This window comes from Xyrauchen texanus, chromosome 34 (genome assembly GCF_025860055.1).
Source record: "Xyrauchen texanus isolate HMW12.3.18 chromosome 34, RBS_HiC_50CHRs, whole genome shotgun sequence".
Taxonomy (NCBI): Eukaryota; Metazoa; Chordata; class Actinopteri; order Cypriniformes; family Catostomidae; genus Xyrauchen; species Xyrauchen texanus.
The window spans coordinates 9,593,962-9,619,740 of NC_068309.1; the positions used below are offsets into that span (position 1 = coordinate 9,593,962).

Sequence of the window (25,779 nt, forward strand, 5' to 3'; positions counted from 1 at the left end):
ATTGGTCTATTAATCATATTTTGAAACTGTTGTTTCTAATTCAGCTTGTTCCTGAAAATGATCATAATATAAAGCTTTGAGGTCACCATTATTAAAAAAAATGTGTAAGCAATCACACTGTATGCATTGCATTGCTGTATGCATCCTGAAGTAGGACTGCTGATTATATATCAATCATATATATTTATTTTAATACACTTAAATATTCATCCTTTTTCAAGAAGTCAATACCCCCAATTCCATATTACTTTCAAGAAAAAAGGAAAAGCATGCACTTGGTTCACAACCGTGATGATGCAATTGGCCTACATGGTTGGGAGAGTTACTTTTGAAATGTATTCCAATACAGATTACAGAATACAAGCTGTAAAATATCATTTGTAGCATATTCCATTAGATTACTCAAACTCAGTAACATATTATAAATACTTTGGATTACTTCTTCAGCACTGGTAGATTTTTTTCACTTGTTTTGACTATAAAAACTAAATATGTTATGCAGTGTTGTTTCTAAAACAAGATCAATCGAATTGGTCTTGTTTTAAGGATTTTTAGATATTTTTACAGGAAAACAATACAAACATTATCATCAAGAATACGATTTTTGCCCTAAAAGAAATTATGATCCAACGTGAATTTTCTTGATAAAAACATATGATTGTGCCTGGTAACATGTGCATGTAAAATGGCTAGAAAAATAATTTTGGCTTAGCGTAAAGCTGACAATGTACATAAGGTTTATTTCTATTTCTTGTGCTCCAAACTTACTTCAAACTTACTTATCTGTCTGCTCGTATGAATGTAACGCATCATAAGAAAGTGTTTCACCGCTGTTCAAATGCACTTTGGATCGCTTTGGATCATTTATATGTAGAAATGTTTTCCATCTGAAAGGACTAAATATTAAATTAAACAAATGACAATAAAATGCAAAGTACTTTTTGAATGTAACTGTATTCTAATTACCAATAATTCCGTTACTCCCCAACCCTGTTGGCCTATTACTGCAATGTATCACTACTTACTGAGGCATGTACAGTAAAACACCTAAAAAAGCCAAACACTTATTTAACACCTATTGCAGTGCTTCCAAGAATGCCTTGATAAAGAAAGGGAGTGGTGAGTATGACAGCAGGCTAACCAAATTTGAGTCCAAAATGTAGGGACTATGGATAAAGAAAAAAGAAAAAAATTCCGAACAAAGCAATTCTGTTTGTTTTTTAACGAAGGAAGGGGAAAGCGAAAAGGACAAACAAACCCAAACAGCCTATTAATATTATATTAAATATTATAAAACAATATAAATTGTATGTTATTTTATTCTATTAAAATGGAAAGTGCTTTGCCCCGGATGGAGGAAAATGATAACAAGTCTCCAAACTTAATAACGGTATTACAGATATATATTACAGAGAGAAACAACTTTATATCAGTATAGACTAGACAAGAGAGAGTGAAGAAAATAGGACTTTTGATAAGGTCCCTCCCTCTGTGCGCATTAGAGTAAGAGTGTGCACGTATGTCAGAGGGACTATGGTGGAGGGCTGGTGAAGATGATGGCAGCTCTCTGCGAGGATGGCACATATGTACTCAACTGTGGGCGCAGAAGCGACAAAATCTCAGTTTTACATGTCAAACTGACAGAATCAACCTTTAAAGCGCTAGAAAACTACCAAAACTGTAAGGTGAGTGTTAAACAAATAGCATTTTATGGTGAGAGAGAGAGAGATAGAGAGGAGTGAGTGAGTGAGTGAGAGAGAGACAGAGAGCTTGATGGCCCTAAAAGGCATTGGAGATGTCAAATAATGTTGTTTTATTCCTGCTTAAGCAATGCAACATGTATCTCAAGTTAATAAATGTTGGTTCTTTGTTGATGTCCTTGTAATCTAAGTAGAATTGGTTGAAAAATAATTATTTAAAAAAAAGGACAAAACACTTTAGTGGCTGAACGGCATGCCAACACGCCATTTAAAGTGCTATAAACTCTCTGCATGTCATTTCCTTTATAAAAGCACATTTTTCCAATCTTAAGGAGCTTCCGAAGTCAAAGTGAATCAAAAGGTACGCATTAACGGAATACAGGCGGAATCGTTGCGTTATTGTAATGTTTTATTGTGTTTCATCCCCGAAAGATTAGCTAAAATGCTAAGGCTTAGGAAAAAACTTTCTTTACAAATGAATAACATCGATTCTGTTGTCTGTCATTTCGACCTTTTGGTCAATTGTGTTAGTTTACACTATTTTATGATTAATTTATTCATGTACAATGAGAAAATTAAAGTTTGGTGAGATGCTAATGAATAAGCATTGCTAATGTTACTAGCTGGCAAGTCTTCAACAATGGTTTATTTAATAAATCTGTCATTATTCGGCATATATTTATATTTTATTTACATATTCATGATGGGTATGTCAAATATACAATGTTTAGATTTACCATAAGACCAAATGGTATCTACATTTCTCTGAATAACATCTAAGCTAAATTTGCCTGCTGACTTGGCTAGTTAGCTTCAAACCCCCACACCTGAAGAGTTTGTGTTTTATGAAGACGGATTATACTGGTTTAAACAACAATAATCATCGTTATTCATGCACCAACCATACATAATTCACCTTAAAGACAAGGCAAGTAAATTCAGTTTGGTTTGGACTTAATATTTCCCCTTTGCTGTTTGGCTAAATGGGGAAACTCCACTTTTTCTTAGGAATAAAATACACGAATCATCTTCCTTTTTAGATGTGTAATTTTTTTTTACCAACTTTCTTATGTAGTCAGCTAGTCCTGACTACAAATGATGCATACAGTTATTTCCATTTGGGTCATTCAAGTGGGTGTGGATTAAAAGTACAAAAGTGTCAAAAAGTCAAAGCCTATATCACCAAGATTAAAAATTGAATATCAATTTGGATGCAGTCCTTCTGGGCATTTCTGTCAGTTCAATAGGCTGAACAGAAAAAACTTTCTATTGGCTTACTAGGAGAAATCAGTCAGCTTCAATGAAGAGCTGCATTGTCTGGATTTTTTTTAAAGCTCTATGCTGCTCAAAGTGCTTACCAGGCAGTGTTTGACTTAAAGCTACAGCTGGCCAGTTGAAAAACCATGCACCGGGTTCATAGCGAGATGGTTCATTCGATTCTAAAAGGCCAAATCTGTGGCAGTTAGGCCTCAGATTTGATTTGGGGTTTTGGTGATTGGTCATTCGTTCCACACGTTTAATCCAGGTCATCGATAAACGAACAAACCGTTTAAGTAAACCCATTTTGTTTCTAATTTATTCTCAAAAGACATTGGACTTTGAAGCCTGTTTGAGACTAAATTTAGCTTGGCAATCAATCAGGTCCCTGGCTGCATTTCTTCTGTGTGTTGTTAATTAAGTATCTAGGCCTATATATTTTGGTGTGTTTGTGTGTGTGTGTGTGTGTGTGTATATATATATATATATATGTATGTATGTGTGTGTGTGTGTGTGTATATGTATGTATGTGTGTGTGTGTATATATATGTATGTATGTATGTGTGTGTGTATATAAAAATCGGATGGTAGCGAGGAATTACTACTTTATCCATTGAGATTTTAAACCATCTGCTTTTGTAGGCTTAATAAACAGAATGCTTTCTGTAGTTGGTCTATCTCATCTGTTTTTGTGTAGTTGACATGAAATACTTTAGGGAAGGTGACATTTTCTGTTGTGACATGCTACACTCCCACTTAAACCATTCTAAATGGCATTTTGCTATGTTTTAACTCTACTAAGCTTGCAGTTTTATAATAATAAAGAGACTACATTAAATATTTTAGACTGTCAAATATCATAATCTAAAATTTGTCACACCGAAGGGCCATTTAAAATAAACTAGTGCAGGCAAAAAAAAAGTGATTAAAGTCATAATATGTAAAATAAAAACTTTACTCTATATATTATACGTTCATCTAAAATCGTGCCGTTGATTAAAAAAATATTTGAAGTATGAGTTAAGGCTATGGTATACTTCGGTTTTCCGCATGCTGTTACGTATCATGCACGGTTGAACACTCTAGCCTTCCAAGTATACTCTCTTGACCACAAGCACGTACATACATGGTTGGCGCATATCAGCTTTTTGATTCTCTTCAGTAGTCAACTCAAGGCGCATGTGCAGATGACAGAGTCGGCATCTCTAGAAAAACTAGGCTGCACACGTACTATGCTGATGACGACATTTGCGCCACGCACAGTGGATATGTTGTAGCACTACGCGGAAAACTAATGAATACTTTGGCCTTTGTGTCTCGTGCACAGAGCATGCGATGCATATTTCGTCATCGGCACAGCGGACTGTCAGCGTGCAGCACGGTTTTTCTAAACATGCGGACAGTCATAGTCTTTGCATGTTGTTGATGCATGTGCATGGAGTAAGAGTAAAGCAGTCGTTGCAGAGACTATTTAGCAGAGACTCGCAAATTCTATTAAAATAAATGGGAGAAATTGGAACACCAAACGGTCAACAGATGTAGAAAATGAAGTCCCGTCTTACAGGTAAAAGAGCCAATCACCGTTTAGATACAAACATCGCCTGTCAATCAATTTGAGAACGCACATGCACATTTGCTAGACAAGCCAGGAAAATTGCGTTTTCTACCGTAACCTGAAGTTAAGTAGCACAATTTATGAGACCAGTGTTGTCAGATTTGACTGCTGATTGAAATGGGTTCTTTTATCGTAATCTTGACCTACCGTTTTGGAGATTTCAATCTTCCCCATTGAAGTAGCTAGTACTTGTATTCTGTTTTTTTACATAGAAAAATAGCTGCACAGTCTGCCCGAGAGCGTTCCAAAGATGGACGCAGAGTGGACTGATTTGCTAAAAAGACTTTGGTCGTAGTAAGAATGTGACGAACGCATCCGTACGGGCTTGCAGTCTAGAGTGCTCTATTGTGCATGAGAAGTAATATCACACTGAAAAACAAGGTGTACCCTAGCCTTTGTGTAAAATAAACATTTAGTTTTGCCTACTTTTAAATTAGCTACAGGAAGCTAGTTAGTTAGCTAGCTTGATTCTTTCTCTCAGTGAACAGAGTATTGACAGTCTTGGCTCATGTTGTCCTGGTCTAGACCTGTTCTGTCTTGCAGCCTAGCTGAGCTTGTGGTTAATCATTATTTATTTCTCTGCAGTGGTACAAGAGAGCCAGGGTAAAAGACAGGGAATGTGTTAACCTTAACAGATCATTATGGAGCCGTTTTTATCTCCGTATGAGCAGAATTCAGGACTCTCCAAAACCATGTCTGTGGTTTGGAGTTTATTTGTAATGTTTGCCCTGCAAGGGGACTGCTTATGTAATTGTATGTATTGTATTTTTGCTGTCACTGCCCCAGAGGTGTTTCTATCTCTTGTATTTATTGGTGGTTTAGGCATGACAATCAGAAAGCTTAGATCCTGGTTCTTCATGCTTCTGTAATGTGATCTTGTCTGCATACAAGAGTTTTTGGGGGTGGGGGTTCTTGTGAAACTTTTTAAACTTTTTTCATAATTTCTTTTTAAATCCTGGTTTGTTGTGTATTTTCATATTGTAATATTCTTACCTTTTTCAGAATGCACCATCCTCGCAGACAACAATACGTTTCCAGGGTCTTCAAGGGGTAAGATGTCATCAGAGTGACTGCAATATGGACCCGTTGTTATGATTTAGCACGCAAGTGTGTTTTTAGCTTTGCCTCAGTCTGTATCATCTCTGGCAGAAGTGTGGGGGTAACTCGTCAAGTACTCTTTAATTGCGAACCTGTTGTCTTAATGGAGAGCCTTCAGCCCTCTCTGGTTTTATGGGGCAGCTTCTTGTCAGGTCTCACTTTTCCTCTATGAAAGTGCCTGGCTAACCTCTGACCCTGTGCACCATGCCGTAGTTTACTTCAAACACTGTGTGACTATAAATACTAGGCCAGTGAGAGAGAGGTTCTGGTTCATTCTGTTTTACACTCATGAATTCACTCTCAAAAGACACACTTGAATGTGTTGCATCACATAAAAAAAAAGAAATGGTCTAACTGATCTGAAAACAATAGTTCTGTTCCAAAAACCTAGAGAGCTGCCTTGCTTTCTAGTCCTAATTGAGATTGAACCTCATTAATAACTGATTTGAAATGTTCAACATGGGCAGCAGCCCTCACATAGGGAGCACGCATGTGGTGCATTGAAATGCATTCTTGTTAGGCAGCAGACTATGGTTTGGAACAAAGCTAATCTTTGTAAATTATTGAAGTTGAGCACTTTATTTGGAACATTATTGTCCTAATAAAGTGCCCGACATGGTCTTCTGCTGTTGTTGCCCATCCGCCTCAAGGTTTGACATGTTGTGCCTTCTGATATGCAATTATGCTCACTATAATTGCACAGAGTGGTTGTCTGATTACCGTAGCCTTTCTGTCAGCTCGAACCAGTCTGGCCATTCTGTGTTGACCTCTCTCATCATTAAGGCTTTTCTGTCTGCTCACTGGATGTTTTTATTTTTGGCACCATTCTAGAGACTGTTGTGCATGAAAATCCCAGGATATCAGCAGTTACAGAAATATTCAAACTAGCCCATCTGGCACCAACAATCATGCCCTTGTCAAAATAAATTTTCTCTGTTTTGATGGATGATGTGAATATTTACTGAAGCTACTGACCCATATTTGTGTGATTTTTATGCATTGCACTGCTGCCACACGATTGGCCGATTAGATAATTGCAGTAGGTGTACAGGTGTTCCTAATAAAGTGCTCAGTGAGTGTATACCTGTACTTGCACTTCTAAATCAATAAATACAATTTGTTCTGTCATAATTATGCTGATTTATATATATATATTTTTTTTTTAATGTGTTTTTTTTTTTTTTTTTTCTATGCTTTTTTAGCACATTAAAATTCCAAGAGCAGATGGGTCACATAACTTCGACTTCTATCTGTCCAACTTTGGCAAGGACAATCCTCAAGGGAGCTTTGAGTGTATTCACCAATACACATCCAGGTAAGGTGTAGGCCAGTCTCCTAAAGTGAGAGAAATTATGGCTAATTTTGCTGTTGTCCCTTTTCTTAAACTGCTTTCTGTGTCCTGTTAGCTATAGTGTACCCCACCTGTCTTCCTTGGGAACAATTCAGGACAAAATCACAGTATGTGCCACCAACAACTCCTACCAGGTGACCAAAGAGCGTGTGACCCAGGCAGAAGGGGATACACAAAAGAATGGCAACAAATTCATCAAACCTAGAGGACCAATCAGAGGTTGGTGTATGTTTTAGATATTGGGTAAAATACCTTGCAATTTGTAACCCACACACTAGTCATTAATGCTTGGAAAGTACTCTAAAGGAGTGGTTCTCAACTGGTTTTGCTTCTGTAGCCAGATTTTACATTGGACATCAAGTGGCTCCCCAACTCAAATTATTTATCATATATTTTGTTAAACAAATTTAAATTACTGAAATGTATCAATACTATGGCTTTTGAAGATGAGGCCAAGTGAATCAACCTGTCCATGTTAGCCTGAGAAATTTGCGCCACAACACCATAGTTTGATTGTCCAAGCCTTTGACATTAACAACAAAGATATGGGAAGCTTTTTCTTCTCACTTTTAAAAGTTTATAAGACCATTTTATTACTATCGTAACTATACAATGATTATATGCTTGGTTGCATTTAATTGTTTTTATTTAGCATTGTTTTTTCCATGTTGTCCGCAGCCCTACCAGAACAGACCTGCAGTCCACTTTTGGGTTGCGACTCACCCATTTACATACATTACCATAAATTATTGTGTTACTGATGTTTAAGGCCTTTGGCCAGTCTACATAGCAAGTTAGCATTTCAATTGAAACATTTCTTGTTTGAATAACACATCTGATGATTACTGGAATCTGTACAGGATGGGGTTTTGTTTTCAGTTTCTGTTTTCAATTGCATTTCAGATCTTTATTTAGAAAAACGGTATACAAGTGTGTCTGTATACGAAGTGGTTTTCAAATTCCTATAGATTAATAAAGGTGATGTCGCTTTTGTCCTTTTGAGACAGCCTTACCTGTAAAACTTTGTCAATTTAGATGTCCCTGTACCATATATCCATGCACTGTTAAACCAATTGAAAGCTTTACAGGGGTGATGTTAGGATTAGGGTCAGGAGAAAAAGTAAAAGTTCATCCTATTTATCTGACATGGCTTAAGGCCTTTGCACACCAAACGCAATCGGTTTCGCGCCACAATCAACGTTTGGAATCGAAACAATAGATTCCTAATGAGCCATTCTCACCTATAGCGAACATTTGCACCGAATGACTTTCTGTCCGACAAAGAAAAATCCTGACCAATAATACATAGGCTTTAGATCACGTATCAGAAGCCGTGGCAGTTACCAGAACCAGATCAACAGGTGTCACTTAAGCACAGAGAGCTGTTTTGACCACCAAAATTAAACGCTGAAGTAACTCGAAGAAATCCTGAAATCCAGTAGTGAAGATGTTTATTACATCTGCATCAAATGCATTAAAAACTGAAAGAAAATACATTCTCATATGGGTTCTTTTAACATGTAAATTATATTGCTGCATCACTGATGTTTTTCACAAATATTTACATGTATTTGTATTTATTTATTTTAAGGCATAATTTACAATATCGTTTTTTTTTTATCAAACTGCACAACTATGACTCTCAGACGTTACAGAAATGAGTTTCTTTTTCTGTTTAAGCATAAGTTTGTTTAAAACTGCTTTGAAATGATGTGTTGTGAAAAGCACTATACAAATAAAAACTCATGTCCAGCTCATTATATTTCCCTTCTGCCAGGCAAGACCTGTCTCTCAGCACCTGTTCAGTTGTCACTCCCCTTTGGGAGGCCATGTTCTCCTTACCACAGCTGGCTTCCACTACCAAACTGGAAAAGTCAGTTTCGCCTCAATCCCTCGGCGCTAAACCGCAGGGGGCATTTGCATTTTGCGCAACCAAAGGAAATGCTAAGAAAGCTAGAGGTTTTTTTGTTATGTGAGGCTTTACAGCAGCAGCTGGCAATCAGGAAGCCAGGTCTCACTATTTTGTGTGTGGATTTGAATTTAACCTTAGAGATGCAATAAGTAATATCAGAAGTCTAAATTTCCAAAATTATTGTTTTGATTTTTTGTCAATGATAACGTATACAAGACTAAAGACACACATCATGACGATAATTAAACTAGTTTATTAAAGCTTATTGTTGATGAAAATATGCGAAAAAAATTATAATGCAAGATATTAACAGTGCAAGATTTGAACAAGAAGAAACATTTTGAGAAACATCTGTATATAGAACAAGATATAAGATATGGAGTCATCTAATCTAATAATCCAGTATGTTGAGAATTTCACCGCTTGAGCTGCGTGTTGAACGCGCTGTAAAATTAACCGCTTTAAAATTGGTTAATTACCTCACTCTAACATATCCTATTTATAGTCTGCATGAGATTATAATGTAATGTACTTCAGTATAGTCATTATATGCTATTTTTCAGGAGCTCAGGTTTTCACACCATGAACCGTTGCAGAGTATTTAGTATGTAGCCTATCTTTTATATGTTTGATACATGCTTAAATTAAGAATGTTTATACATTAGTTTTTTAAATGTTTGAATATTATTATTAAAGTTTGGTCTGTTACAGATTGATATTAGATTTTGTCATTTTGTGCATTATCAACCAAAATATTATTTTCGCGGCTATTAAAACGGCTATTATGATATTCTCTTCCATAAATTCTGCTGGTCTGCCTTAGGTGGGGTATGGCCAAGTTAGATGTGTGATGGCCAAAGCTTATTATCCACTGACGCAAAAGTTTCACCTAACTGGCAGGAGGTGTGACAGTGAAAGTTTGAGCCTGAATCTTGTCCAGTCATCAGCACATGTTCAGGCAAAAAAGTCAGTGAGAAAGACCGAAGGATGGATGGTTAACAAGTTGCTACTCTTAATCTTTTAAATAGCTTCTGAGAATTGCATAACAGCTGGGGAAAGGTATTGAGAAAATATCAAGGTTACTCAGAGCTTCCTTAGACAGTTGAAAGTTTCTAATCTGGGTCTCCTACATAACTGTTTGCATTCTATTTGCATGCTTCTATGCAATAGAAATGTGTACTTCACTAGTGTTTGGAGAGTATGTTCTTTTGAGCAGTGATTAACTGATATCAAGCATACTGTAAATTTAGGCCTGTCACGTTAGTTAGGCTTGCAGTCAGCTGATGCTCAGCTGATCATGGTGTCTACAATACAATTCAGATGCTTATCAAAGCCGTTCGGTTTAAGTTCTATTTAAATGTGTTCTTTAATCCATTATGCAAAATGGGACTGCAATCTTAATCTTACATGCTATTTAGTAAAAATAGTAGGCTAAGCTAATTGGAATTTAGCTCCTTTTGCTTTGTTCACCTCAAAATAATGTGCAAGGAGATTTTCCCAAAATTCCTTAACATAATATCTAAATTTGTCACTGTTGTTGCTTCTCCTCTAATTGATCTCCAATCTTTCTGTTAATGGTGTTTGCATAGACAAAAAAGTCCATGTCCGCAAGCCAGCTCCCTCAGCCCCCGACCCGGTTCCGGAGAGGAAGCAGACCACCCCCATCAACCCAGCCAACACGATCCGCAAGTGCCTAGCCAACAACCCCGTGTCCCAGCGGCCGTACCGGGACCGCGTCATCCACCTCCTGGCCCTGCGCTCATACAAGAAACTAGAGATGATGGCCAGACTGCAACGAGACGGCATCAGCCAGAAAGATCGCAACTCTCTGGGCACTACACTACATCAGGTAAGAGCGAGACTGCATATGAAATCGTGAAAAAACTTTAGTTAATAAATCAAACCTCTTCCATGTTAATTCAACATTTTGGTCACTTCTGTTTTGATCATGATGTGCGGGGTAGCTCCAGCCATAGTGAAGTCTTATTTGGTCCAAAATCATGCACCGCAAAGCTGCATATTATAAATTATTTTTACAGGCCCAGAAGGAATCTGCCATTTTTTTTTTTTTTTTTATTTTGTTTGTGGTGGGAGGGGGTGCAAAATCTGTAATTTTCTCTGGCAACTTCAGAAATCTGTGGAGCTAGCATGGGCCTACACATGTTATTTTGTCACTTTTCACAGTATTTTCAGTGAATATGAAAGAAGTGATGCTTTAAACTTGTTAATCGCTTCCTGACTGACCTACTGTCCATTCTTCCATTCTCTTCATGGCAACTCCTTTTAATGATTGTTTATTAAGGTTAACGGTGCCCCTGATTGGCTCCAAAGTGCGTCGGCCCACCGGGAAAATGCCTGGTATGTCAGATTACAATCCAGCCCTGTCTGTGGCATGTAGGTAAATTGCAGACAAACTTTTATCTTATCTATGCTTTAAGTCTCTGCGAACCTTCCTGAACACATCTGACAGTCTTAAAGTTGCATTAAGAGAATTCATGTTTATTTGCTCTGGATTATGTTAATGCCTTTGCAAGTCTCTTTAAGACTGTCAGATGTGTTCAGGAAGGTTCGCAGAGACTTAAAGCATAGATAAGATACAAGTTTGTCTGCAATTTACCTACATGCCACAGACAGGGCTGGATTGTAATCTGACATACCAGGCATTTTCCCGGTGGGCCGACGCACTTTGTGGCCAATCAGGGGCGGACTGGACATCGTGAGAACCGTGTGGGCCGGCCGCGAAACGGGCCAAATGGGCAGCGATAAGTTGAACGGGCCACAAAATGCCGTTGCAATATGCCAAAGGGAGCAGCGATATACAGAAAAGTTCAGCGACCAGTCTCTATGTAAAGTCCTGGGCTGATTTCTCTTCCCAGTCCACTCTTTGCAGCAGACTTCTGCAGACGTACGGTCATGTATTGCAAGTTACCCTTTAACAGCCTCGACACAAAAACCTGCTTTCACCTCGGCTGCATGTATAGCACAAGGCAAATTATACAACCGTAAATTAAGCCTATTAGAGCAATTATGCACATGCACACTCGCTCAAATAGCTCACATGCTGAAGAGAACTGTGTACTTAATTTCACATGGTTAATCTATGGTCACGCTACATACAGTTGTTTAATTATTTTCATCAATATGTTGAGTATAACTAGCTATTTCAGTTCTCCCCTCTATTTTCAATGGAGAAATATTGTGATTCTTCTCTTTTAAAGCATCTTTATGATGTCTGGGGTGAATTCATTCAAGCTTCATAAAGGAAGTGTGAATCAAGTCTCCTTTTTTGGAAATGCAGGAAGGACTGAGAAACTGTCCATTCACCGGGTTGTAATGAAATCAATTCTTCAAAACTGGAAGTCAAAGCGCTTACTCAATTTAAATCAGTGGAATAATCTAATAATAGAGTACATATCTATTACAAAAATCAGCTCTCCATAAATCTGCATGCCGCCCTTTGGGGAAAACTGGAAACCATTCCTAAACCGTTTCAAACTTAAAATAAAAACAGATTGATGCCACACACATCTCTGTGAAGACCTTAATGTACATACACTACCGGTCAAAAGTTTTGAAACACATTATTTATTATAATATTTTTTTCTTCATATTTTAGAATAATAGTGAAGTCATCAAAACTATGGAATAGCATAAATGGAAATATGGGAATTATGTTGTGACTAAACAAAATCCAAAATAAATCAAAACTATGTTATATTTTACATCTTCAAAGTAGTCCCTTTGCCTAGAATTTGCAGACATGAACTCTTGACGTTTTCTCAACCAACTTCTTGAGATATCACCCTGGGATGCTTTTTCAACAATATTGAATGAGTTCCCATCTATGTTGGGCTTCTTTTTTTTTATTCGGTCCAATTTCAAACTTTTTTATTTTTATTTTAGTTTTGTAATAAAATAAATTAATATGGTGGCACAATTATATTTTTTTCTAATTTCAAAAAAAAAAAAATATTTAAGTATACACCTTCAGATCAAAAGATTTTTAAGATCATAAGAAACATTTCAGTCAAGTGTTTCAAAACTTTTGTCCGGTAGTGTATATTGTTTTCCTTTTTTGTCTGTTTCTTTACCTATTTTTGTTATTATGGTGGTTGCTGCCATTTATTTTTCACATTAGCACTATAATATGTATTATTGGTCATAACATCTATGGTATAACTTACTAAATATTTTTATTTTGATATGTATTACTAGTTATAGTATTTGTTTGTCTGCCTGTTTTAAATATACCTACTTAATACTAGTTGGCTATACAAAGCATACACTCTCACTCCCATTAAATTTGCAAGAATAATACGTGTAAGTAGTGGTGCTTGCTTTTAAGCATCATTGTTACTATTGCTTGTTAGTGTTTCCTACTGAATTCAGCTCTTGCAGCAGGGGAAAATGCTCTAAATCCCCCTTTATTAATGATATGATTCTTCTAGTGAAATTGGTAACTAAATTATAAATTTATATTATTTGTATAGTTTTTCATTTTTACATTTATTTAAACACCACCCAGAATACCTTAGCAACTGCATAGCAACACTCCACATACAACCACCAAGGACACCCTAGAATCATAGTGGGAGTTTTGCACAGCCAAGCACCAAGCTTCAGATAGACGGAAATGTGATGAATGCAAAGTATTTTTCATTCCAATAGGTGGCCAATCTAAATCCAAAGGATAACTCCTATTCACTGAAAGACTTTATCTTCCGTGAGGTCCAAAGGAACTGGCCGGGCTACACGGAGGATGAACGCGTTCAGGTTGACAGGATTCTGGCACGGTAAGTCTCACTGGTTACATACAATTAAATGAAGAGTTACTCTTTAATTGAACATGAATAATGATTTAAATAAATAATTTTGAGAGCTTGAAATATAATTTTTTTTTTTCCAGTAAACTGGGCTTGAACTCTGAGTCTGTCTCATCCAGCAGTCCAACCAAAGAGCCCGCGTCCCCTCTGGTAAGAGACCCATACACATTTTGCGTGTATACAGTACTGTGCAAAAGTCTTTTTATTTATTTCTTCCACTTTAGTGTGTCAATAGGAAATATAAATTTTAGACTCCCAAACATTCCTTTTGTGAATAGAATAGAAGAACAGGGAGCACTGCAACAGATGGCATGGTCCTCACAGAGCCCCCCACTGAGAAATGAGTCAGTCTGGGATTATATGAAGAGACGGAAGCAATTGAGACAGACTAAATAGATAGAAGAACTGTGGTGAATTCTCCAAAAAGCTTGGAGCATTCTATCTGCTAACAACCAAGAAAAACCATCCAGGTGTAGCTAGGAGAATTGGTATGGTTTAAAAAGCAGATATGGACAAACCTCACAATGCAACATTTTCACAAGGGCCTAAAATTTTGCACAGTACTGTATATAAATATTATATATTTTGTATTAAAGGTATATATTTTGTATTAGATACACTCAGTAACTTTTGTCTTTGTGTCATCTTGGTCTTGCTCGGACACCTAGCGGCTTGGGTACAGCATAATTTAAAATCAATAGTTTTATGTTTTAGAAAGTATTTTAGAAATTTAGTATTAACAGTCAACCATGACTGTGAATACTAATTACTTAAATCAATGAGTGAAAGCGTCAAATAACAGGATGGTTACTGAGATTAAGTGAGTAGTATTCAACTGGTCATGTGATTCTAACATGGCAGCCCCGTGTGCGCGTGGACTAAAAACATTTATTTTATAATTAATTTTTTTCATTTCAGTTTGTACTGAGCAAATACATTTTTTCCGATCAAGTTAAAATGTTCCGTGGCCTCCTTTCCAAATGGTTACTGGTTAGAACGAAATAAAGAACTGTTAATAAAGTTCTGTTTTAAATGACAGTACTCTGCGCTAAGGGGGTGGGTGAAATACCAATTGCAGCGTGGCAAGATCTCACAACAGAAGCAAGCAATCTGGTCTGGATAAACAAGCTCAAAATAAGCCTCTTCTCTTAAATCTGCACTATGTAACTTTGTGCTGTCTAGCGACATCTGTGGTTGAAAACTACACTTGTATTCACATATTTTGAATAAATTAATTTGAATGTAGTGTCTGAAAAGTGCTAAAAGTGTCTAAGTGCTTTTACATAAAGAACAGGGGACTCAATCACTACCAGTATATTTTGAAATAATTATCTACTATTAATGTTTGTATTGTACTACACTTATCAATTTAAGAGGTGATACTCGTGATATGGCCAGGGTTGGGAGAGTTACTTTTGAAATGTATTCCATTACAGAATACATGCTATAAAATGTAATTTGTAACGCATTCCATTAGATTACTCAAGGTCAGTAATGTATTCTAAATACTTTGGATTACTTCTTCAGCACTGGTAGATTTTTTTTCACTTGTTTTGACTATAAAACTCTGCCAGTACAGTAAAACACGTGTTATTAATACACGTGTTAAAAATTCATTCTCTGAAAAACCTAAATATGTTATGCAGTGTTGTTTCTGAAACAAGATCAGTGAAATGTATCTTGTTTTAAGGAATTTTAGATATTTTTACAGGAAAGCAATACAAACATTATTATCAAAAATAAGATTTTTGCCCTAATATCTAAGGTCTTTCTAGAGAAAAAAAAGAAATGATGATCCAGCGTGAGTTTTCTTGATAAAAAAAAAATATGATCGTGTCTGGTAAAATAGCATTTTAGCTTTGCGTAAAGCTGACAATTTACACAAGGTTTATTTATATTTATTGTGCTCCAAACTTACTTCAAACATACTTTTCTGTCTGATCGCATGAATGTAACACATCATAAGAAAGTGTTTTACCGCTGTTCAAATGCACTTTGGATTGCATCATAAATGTTTTCCATTTGAAAGGACTGCATTTTATTGCCATTTGTTTCATTTAAAATGTAAAGTAATCTCTTCAGTAATCAAAATACATTTTTGAATGTAACTATTCTAATTACCAATTATTTAAATAGTAACTGTAGTGGAATACAATTACTTATATTTTGTATTTTAAATATGTAATCCCGTTACATGTATTCCATTACTCTCCAACCATGGATATTATATTGTACAGCCTCAGTTGATGATGCAAATGAACTGTAAAATATTATGTCAATGAATGCACACAATAACATAGTAAACTAAAAACGTAAAACAAGTATTCAATAATGATGGGGATAAAATATACTTTATTAAACATGAAATGCAATATAACAGTTAGCAGTCAATTTCAAAAGTCAAAAATATTAGTTAACATGCCACAGTAATTCCCCTGACAACGTAGATGCATCGTGATCGGTTAACGCACGAGTATTGTTCGATTCATACAAGCAACATTAGCTTCAACAACCCTACCAGACAATATATCCAAGCACTAAAGCAGGTAAACAACTTCGGCAAAAGTTCAACAGATAAACATCCGTCCAGGTTGTTGCGATGCTGTCTGTAACGATGTGTGTGTGAGTGAACTGAACTGTATTTTCTTCTTTTTAACGGCTACTCGCAAACTAAAACAGTGCATTACTGCCATCTACTGTTTACTTGGAACGAGACAGATGGGTCTTCTTTCCATGTCCATGGACATAGTCCATTTTAATAGTTTTTCAAAAATGTGCATTTTCAAAATTTGCTCTGTGACTTGAGATTAAAGCTTCCAGGATCAGTGAAGACAGCAGAGACCCTGTGTAATGTCCTGCTAATGACAACAAGCATTAATTGAATATAACTAGGTTCACCATGTAGCACAAAAGGAGATGCGTGTAAGCTGCGCTTAAGGGACATTCACCAATTAAAGGGAGATCTGCGCTTCACTCCCAAAATTGATAATGGTAACAGCAATGATACGCAACCTGTGTGATACTACACAACGTGGTGCGGGCGAGAGTGTCTTTATAAGTCCTATATGCTTACGATGTTCTTGGCGCTATACGATTACGCCAGAGCACTCATTAATCTACGAGCATTACTAAAGTTGCCATGCTTTTGGGAAACGGGTCGCAAAACTAAAATGAATCATAAAATTAATTCTACAATCTACTTAGATTATGATGCTTTTGCGAAACGAGGCCCTGTACAGTTGTGGTGAGTAGAACAGCATCTCAGAATGATTAACTGATGGAATAAAAAAAGCAGACTTATTTAATAACATCAATGAACTCCTGTTTTGACATGAGCCATCAAGGAGCTTCAGGTAATAAAGTAGCTATCTAGGAAGGCCTACATTTCTAGATATTTTTTTAATTGAATAGGCTAAATTAAAAATGTAGCCTATTTCAGGATGTGACTATAGCTGATTTTAGTTTTTAAACAATGTAAATCCTGAACTCAAACTTGGGTTTTACTCAGATCTCATTGACCGTGTTTTACATCACAACATAATTGTTTTTAATTATTATTATCATTTGTTTTACATATGTAAATTAGGGATGTGTGAGACTAGTCGACTAAATGGTACAGCTGCTGCTAGTCGGCATTGGAAATAATAGTCTGTTAATATTGAATTCACAATTTTATTTACACATTGCGTTATATTGTTTTTATCATTACTTCTTAAATAATTGTGTTAATAATTATTTTTTAAGCGTTTATCTGGAGGATGATTTCATTCTTCTCTTTCACTCGCGGTGTGCACCGAACAATGTTCTGATGAGCAAAACATGGTATGTTATCAAACCGTCACACTGATGGTACTCAAAAAAAAATGTCCAAGGTTGGCAGGTCTGTATATATAATATTATTATTTTCAAACCAAAAGACAAGACAAGACAAGACAAGACAAGACAAAACTGTTCATATCAAACAAATAAGTCTGGCATCGGTGCAAAAAAAAAAAAACAAAAGCTCAAAACAGTCAAACTTGCATGACAAAATGAATGGGTCAGGCTTTACATTAAACTAAAGCACCCAGGATTTGTTTTTCTTTGCTATTCAGAAGCGCCAGCTTGAGACCGACTTCATTGATCCTCTGATGTCTAAGAAGCCACGAATCTCCCACCTCAGCAATCGAGGGCCACCTGCCTCATCAGGCCGTCCTTCGGAGACAGAGGACAAAAAACCCACACCCCCCGTCACTGCTGCCTGCCCGGGACCTTCTTTGCACCCTCCCCGTGCCTCAGGCTCCAGTTCAAACTCCCCGAGCACACCAGAGGGTCGGGGCTCTCAGGATCTGCCCCTGGACCAGAGCTCTATATGCGGGACCTCCTCGGAGAGCTACGCCCCCCGCAACCACACACTCAGTCCCCGCAGCCGGCCTGTTCCCACAACTTCCCACTCGTCCTCCTCCACCTGTACTGTCTCGACAACCACCATCACCTCCACCACGACCACCAGCAGTGGCCTCCACATTTCCTCTGCCACATCTACAGCCGGCCGCGACTGCAGCAAAAAGCCCAAGAAGTCAAAGAAGCACAAAGATAAAGAAAGTAAAAGAGAAGGTGAGCGAGAGAGGGATAAGGAACGGAAGAGGGAAAAAGAGCACCGCAAGGAGGATCTTTGCAATAATGAAGTGAAGCCTAAGAAGAAACATCGCAATGAGGCAGAACAAAAACACATTCCTGCCAAGATCAGCCATGAATCAGAGGGAGAAGGTTTGTTTTGTCCGTCATTGTCTCTCTGATTTGCGAACAATCCTTTTGGTTTTGGTTTAATTCCTATTACTGTTCATTAGGGATGCACCGATCCGATACCTTGATTGGTATCGGCTCCGATACTGAAGATTTTAGACAAATCGGGTATCGGTCCAACGAGCTCGATCCAAATCAGAAACTGTGTGTTAGACATGTTCGTTACTGTCAAGCTCAAAAAATTATGTAAAAGAACCATAAAAACACAGTTAAAGCAGTTCATATGACTTAGCCACTTGAAGTCGTGTGATGGCTCTGTGAATCACAAAAGGCTGTGTTTAATAAGTAAATATATAGTATGCGCAGCACCAGCGTGTTCAGAGTGACTTGTGGCTATTTTTAGCCTTCACAGCGTTGTGCAACATTTGTGCAAAATCTCATATTTAGATGCTCAATAGTGCGGTTCACTTATAATATCCATTTAGAATGGCACCGAGTTGCATTTTACCAGAATTTGAATAACAAGCTAATTAAACTACTGTGAACTTGCCTACAAACAGACACATACAGGACGTCCTGGAGAGTTTAGAAAGCGTGAGGGTTTAAAAAGTGCACGATTAAATACATTACTGTTGTATTTAAAATGATAAGTCAATAATAATTATTATAATATTAATAACAATTCATTATATTATTATTTATTATTATTATTATTATTGTCATAAATATTTGTTTACAATTTATAACAATATTTAAGTTGAATGGGTTCCAAAAAATTTGAGAATGAAAAGTAGACTGATGTCTTACAACTAAATTGAACAAAAAAGAGATCTGAATCCTTTGAAGTCCAGATGCAATTTGAAACATTTTTGTAAAAAGAAGACTTGAAGATTATCCAGTATACTAGTTAATAATGAAGTGTTTCTTAATAAGCTATACATTTATATTGAAATAATGTTAGAGGTTTGTGTTTCTTTACATATTAAAGAGTAATCCCAATTAGTTCCACACAGTAATGTAAAGATATTCTAAACTGATTCTGCAAAAAAAAACAACACTGGTATCGGATCGGCGTCGGCCGATACTGAGATTTCCAGTATCCGAATCGGAACGGAAGAGAAAAAGTGGTATCTGTGCATCCCTACTGTTCATTATTACTATTATTCATACATGGCATTAGGGATTTGGACAATACCATAACTCGAAGTGTACTTTCATGGGTAACTCTTCATGCACCATTTGTGCTATGTACATTCAAATTATGTGATTTGAGCTGAATCATTCTTGTTTGACTCGAAATTGACCGCCTGTAATTTAGCTGATTACAGCAGCACTAAAAGTTTCATTTAATAATGGTAGCAGGCAAAACTTTTCCAGAAAAAGATAATATAATTACCTGGATGGCAACAATAATAAATGAAAATTGAATTCTGCTCCGTTATGGCTAGTTTTTTAGGTCAAATCATGTTCCTTTTGCCTCTGACCCATAAACTGCATGTCACATTTAGGTTAGTCAGATCCTGAAGACTCAGAGATCATACATAACATGTGGTTGTGAAAGGGCACATTTCCATGTTTGTACATAACTTGTGTATCTCTTTACAGCTGGCAAAGACAAGCCTGTCCATACCACTGAACTTCCTGTCCCAGTGAAGTCTGATTACATAGTGTATGTGACCTTTGACCTTTTATCAATGACTGTTTATGGTGCATGTTTCTGCATAATCCTACTGTATGTAGATTAAAAAGGACAAGCTAATTGACAATAAATGACAAGTTTGACAAAAACAATTTCTAGCTGTAGCATCATTGGCTTTTGGTGTTGTTTTATTGCAGTAAATACACTGCAGTGATATCTATGGATCAGAGGCAGCGCTATAAGGACGACTTCAACTCAGAGTACGATGAGTATCGTGGCCTTCATGCTCGTGTTGAAAGTGTTACACGCCGATTTACACAATTGGATGCCCAATGCAGAAGGCTAGCACCAGGAACCAAGCAGTACCAAGTAAGGGAACAAAGGACAAAAATTGTTAACTGAAACATTTTTTTAAAAGTTCAGTTTGTGCCCCACAGTTTGTGACTGTGAGGGCATTTACATGCACAACAATACTCTGATAACCCTTTGTAGCAACTGATAACGTAATAATAATGTCATTATTAAAAGTTTAAAGTATTTAAATTTAAATGTTCATAATGTAAGAATTCTCTCAAAATATAATTATTACATTATGTTAGAGCGCATAATGTAATGGATTATTAGAAATGTATTACATTTATAAGCACATCAAAACATTTTAATAAAAAATATAATAATTTTTGTCACATTGTAATAATTTTCCAAATCAAAAAATAGTAGCCTTTTTAAGGCATAGAATTTATTTATTTTTTATCTGAATCTACACTGGATTGAAATAATCATGCATTTGTTATTATTATTACCGTACATTACTAATATATTTACAGTATACCATTACTAATGATAATAATAATCAAATGTTATATATTTGTTTTTATTTACTATACATGAGACGATGACACTTGTAGTCTTCAGTTAAGAGCATATTAAATGTTTTTCAATTTGACAACTGAAATACATACTGATAAATGACAGTGTGAGATGATGATGATAATAATAAAATATACAAATATAGCCTACATTGTCAAAAAAAAACACCGGGTATATTATTCAATATGTCTAAAAACGCGAGTGAACCGATCATTTTCTGTACTTTTAAAACAAGTGATAACACAAAATAGAATATGAATGAACATAAGAGGACATGTTGAAAGGTACAGTACACCTCACATTAATGTATTGTCTCATATAATCGCACAATCTGTGTTTCATTCACGGGAAGTTGTCAATAAAACCTATCATCTAATGTTACATTTACCTCAGTTGAGTTAGGCCTGTAATGTCCTTGGCTTGTTAGGTTTGCTAGAAAAAATGAACTGTAGAGGAGCATATAGCTAAACATATAAATGCTTTATTAATATATGCAGAGTGTATGTACATTATGTGACATTTTTTTGCAATATGTGCTCAGACATTTATGTTTTGAGAATTACATTATGAACATTTATTACATTTAATTTATTACAAGATGTGCTGTTGTTACATTGTTTTATTACATTTCAGTTGCTACACCCTTAAAAGCAGATTTTTATGTTTACATGGAAATCATTGAACTTACAATGCAAGAATATTTTATTTTTTTTTTTTAATACCGCTTCCCTGTTCTTGACCTCTAAAGAAAACACTCAAAACTCAAAAGAATGTTAAAACTTAAGCTTGGAAAAAATACATATTTAAATGCAAATAAAGGTGTTTCCATGCTGAGGAAAATTGGGATAAAGGGCAAAAATCAAGTTTTCTTAAAACATTTATTAACATTATTGAATGTATTTAAAAGGTCTTAGACATACATTAGTTGATGTAAGATCATTCATATAGACACTTTTTTTTTTTCATAAACACTGCTTTCTCAAATGGTACCTGCTTTTAAAATTGCTCTGTTTGAAGAATAAGTGTCTCTTTGTCTTGTCTAACAGGAGGTACATGAACGGGTGCTGCAGGAATACAAAAAAATTAAACGAGTAAGTGTATATGTTTAACCCAATATTTTGATTCCTTTAGACTTCTGCTATTACTGTCATACAGATATTTATTCATAGAGGCTGTGTTTTAATATAGAGTTTATGTTTGTCTTACAGCACAGCCCGAAATACTATGAAGAAAAGCAACGCTGTGAGTACCTGCACAACAAACTGACCCACATCAAACGGCTCATCGCCGACTTCGACCAGCGGAAGGGGCAGTCCTGGTTGTAGGGCGTGGGACTAATCAACCCCCTCAGTCAATCAAGAGCGCTTCTTAGCCAGAGGGCCATCTTTACGGGAGTGCGGGGATCAGACAGCTCCTTATTTATTCTTATCAATTTCCCGCTCACCTTTTCCCATACCTGGCCTTCTTTATCAGTCTATTTCTTCCTTTCCTTCTTCTTTTCCCATCCCTTTATTCAAAGCACTATTTCTTCTGAACACCACCTTTTGTTTTACCAAGAAGAGAAAACCACTCTTCCGTCTAGTGATGTCATGTGTTCAGGGGAGTAGCGCTTATCTCTTTCTTTCTTTCTTTTTTATTTGAAGGACTTCGAAGAAAATAAAATTAAACTTTTTTTGAAAGCATAAAGAAAACCCATCTGTAGTTATGCAATGCAAAACCGTGGGCCTTACATACAGCGCATATTTCTTGAAGCCTTTTGCACAGGGGTGATTGAGACCTTTTATGTGAAAATGTGTCCATAAAAAAGGTGTTTCCAAAAGCCTTGATGCTTTCTTTTCTCCCGGGGCCCTGATTTTGAACAGCTTCAGTATTCACACCCACAGTGCAAATGCCTTAAGGTATTAATACAGACATATCGATGTGGAGTCAGTGAGACTTTCAAGCACCCAGGCCAGTGGGGAGAAATTATGACCTGATCACAGGTCCAGCGCACATTCGTGGAAGGTTTGAGCGATATGTGTGTGATTGTGTTGAATGAAAGGACAGGGAAAGCAACGAGTGAAAGTTGTACATTTTTTTTTTTTTTTTTTTGGGAAGGATTGGGCCAGAAAGGATTAAAAGAACAATGTTTGGGGAGAAGGGTTGGTATAGATATCTATAAAAGAGGAAAAAAAGGCAGAAAATGAAAATCCCTTAAAAAAAAAAAGCTGCTATATATTCTTTGAACAGCCAGAGCCATTGGGATCAACCGGGCTTGTGTTAAATGTTATTAATTGGGCCTGCTGTGTTTAAGAAAATTATCAAACCATCTAAGGAAAAGGTGCTACTTATTAATAAGGAAATGCATCAAGCAGAGACAGACCTGTATATCCATTTCAAATGTATTAATTATTAAGTCTCAGAGCAGAGTTATTTATGAAATATGAATGGCGCTATATATATATATATATATATATTATGTGGTTCTGAATTGAAAGGAATTGCTGGAATTTTCTTTAAAATGAGAGTATTGAAGATAAAACTGATATACAAATATATGTAAAAGTCTATTTCATGTATCATTAGTGAAGAGCTACTTAAAGATTAAGGGAAACGTTATGTTTACATAACCTGTGTGGTTGGACGTTTTGCCAAAAAGAGAGAAAGCGAAATAAAAATGCTATCAATCTTATGTTGATGGTATGGAATAAAACTTGTTTCTCTGAGCGCAATAATGACACTTTGGTATCTATAAAAGAGAGCTTTTGGAGCATGGTTGAACACCTACAGTGTCCTCGTTTGTTATTTAAATCTTATGATAGGGAAACGATCCAGAGCATATCACTTACAAATATGCAAATTCTCCACAGTGGATTCTGATTGGCTAGTTATTTATTTAAGGCTTGCTGCTTTATATTTGCACAATGTTTTAAGATGTCATTTTAAGGGCATCTGAAAACAGTATCTCTAAAATCAACTTGCAGATACTCATTTCAGGATCACAATTATTCCATTTGTTAAAAGCTGAAAGCCAAAGAGGTGTTCTCTTTGTTATGTAAGTGTTGTAAATTCAATATAAACTCAAGTGAGCCATTCTCAAAATAACTAATGACAAATGTTCATGTGATGTTTTTGGGTCAGCAGATGGGATCTTATCTGCTTTATTTAGGGGATTAAAGTTAAGTCCCCATTATGGATTTATCATCAATGGTGTATGACAGCCAAATACCTGTCATGGTTATTTATCAGAGAACATTAGCAGCACTTTACCTGCAGACTCTCTTTCCAGCATCTCTCAGTCCCTCTGCAGTTTGTCCAGAGATAATTTGATCCTCTTTTGACATTACTATTTATGCCTCTTACACCACTAAAGAGAGATGTTTATGTTGAATAATAAGCCGAGAATCTCATAACACTGTCATCTCTTGTTTTAAAGGTGGTATGGGGGTTGTTTCAGACTGTAAAAGAATTACTGATCTGTCCACCTGAAAATCTAGTAAATCATTTCAATAAAATGTGAACATGAACATTAATTGTTCTCCCTTCTGTACTTGTTTTCGTTTGATATTAATTGTTATTTCCATTCTACTCTTGATACTTTCAGTGTCTGTTTGTACAGATGATAATCAAAAGATCCATGCCTCAAATAAAATACCTGGACATCTGTTTGGCATGTTTTTGCAATCCTATCTGACAGGGCCAAGACACAAACTTAGGCCATTGCTGTCATGGAAAAATGTAACCTGAGTTGGTTCTCTTAATTGGGGGTGAGAGGTAGACATTAAAGGGATGTTCACCCAAAAGGAAAATTATCTAATTTTCCCACCCTTATGCCCATATGCTTCTGGTCACCTTTAACTTAAATTTTATGATCCTACAGAGGTGAGAAATTCTTCTAAAATCTTTGTTCATTTTTGGGTGGACTATCCCTTTAAATGTGCACTCATTTTTTCCTCATTGAGAAGTTTGACTTTTAAAGAAATTGGTTTTAATTCTAAAAATATTGAAATATGAATAAAATCGGGTCCATTCACATGAGATGAAGACTCCATATCAGTAGCCTAATAAAAGCTGTTTTATTGTACTTCGAGAAGGTCTCCTCATGGGCGCTGCCATGTTAGGTTCACGTGACCTGCTGAATACTGCTTGCTTGATCTCAGTAACTTTTATTCAAATGTTAAATGAATCATGGCTGACTGTGAATAGGGAAATACTACAGTGGCATTAGTTACTGAAAACTAGTGTGTTTGAATGATGCCGCAGTCCAAGAACAACAAAATCACTTGAGTGTCCCTTGAAAGCATGGATCTTTTCACAATATTGCAACTTTCAGATTCACAGTTTCCGCATCTTTTCAAATAATGTTTCCCCTGTTGCCTTGGTTTGTATTCTAAGGTTTATACGTCACACTCCATTACCATCCATAGGAAAACCAATAATGTCAATGGCGTCAAATCTGCTTGCCATTGTCCCATCATGAATGTGCTTACAATGTATGAAAAAGAGCTGCATAAACGTTCAAAACATCTACTTTTGTGTCCTTTGGAAGAAAGGTCATACGTGTTTGAAACGACATGAGAGTGAGTATATTATAGAATTCCCTTTTCTTTGTGTGAACTGACCTTTTAAATATGTGACTGCATTGTAAACATTATATTATATATTACAATTTATTAGAAAAAGGGAAGGTCGTCTTGTGGATTTGTCATCTGACTCCAAGTTAACCGTTACCCACTGACGTACATTTGAAACTATTTTGTGCGGGTTTATGCACATTTTACCAAGGAGGGAGTGGTTAAATGTTAATCCC

At 36.2% G+C, this 25,779-nt stretch overlaps 1 protein-coding gene across 1 annotated transcript; it reads left to right on the forward strand.

The window, feature by feature from the left end:
- The first annotated feature begins 1,511 nt into the window (after window positions 1–1,511).
- ell2 (elongation factor for RNA polymerase II 2) lies at window positions 1,512–24,633 on the forward strand. Its single transcript, XM_052104535.1, has 12 exons — window positions 1,512–1,685; window positions 5,575–5,622; window positions 6,873–6,985; window positions 7,077–7,240; window positions 10,523–10,782; window positions 13,602–13,726; window positions 13,840–13,906; window positions 17,851–18,505; window positions 20,087–20,150; window positions 20,318–20,489; window positions 22,037–22,081; window positions 22,199–24,633. Exons 1-12 carry the CDS (start codon window positions 1,554–1,556, stop codon window positions 22,313–22,315), a joined length of 1,962 nt encoding a protein of 653 aa, XP_051960495.1. The 5' UTR covers window positions 1,512–1,553; the 3' UTR covers window positions 22,316–24,633.
- Window positions 24,634–25,779: the final 1,146 nt, after the last annotated feature.

Bases quoted from the DNA above. Each gene is read 5' to 3' on its own strand.
- ell2 (XM_052104535.1), top strand. From the start codon at position 1,554: ATGATGGCAGCTCTCTGCGAGGATGGCACATATGTACTCAACTGTGGG. The intron at 13,727-13,839 runs GTAAGTCTCACT...TTTTTTTTCCAG, and splicing joins GTTGACAGGATTCTGGCACG to TAAACTGGGCTTGAACTCTG. The intron at 22,082-22,198 runs GTAAGTGTATAT...TTTGTCTTACAG, and splicing joins AATACAAAAAAATTAAACGA to CACAGCCCGAAATACTATGA.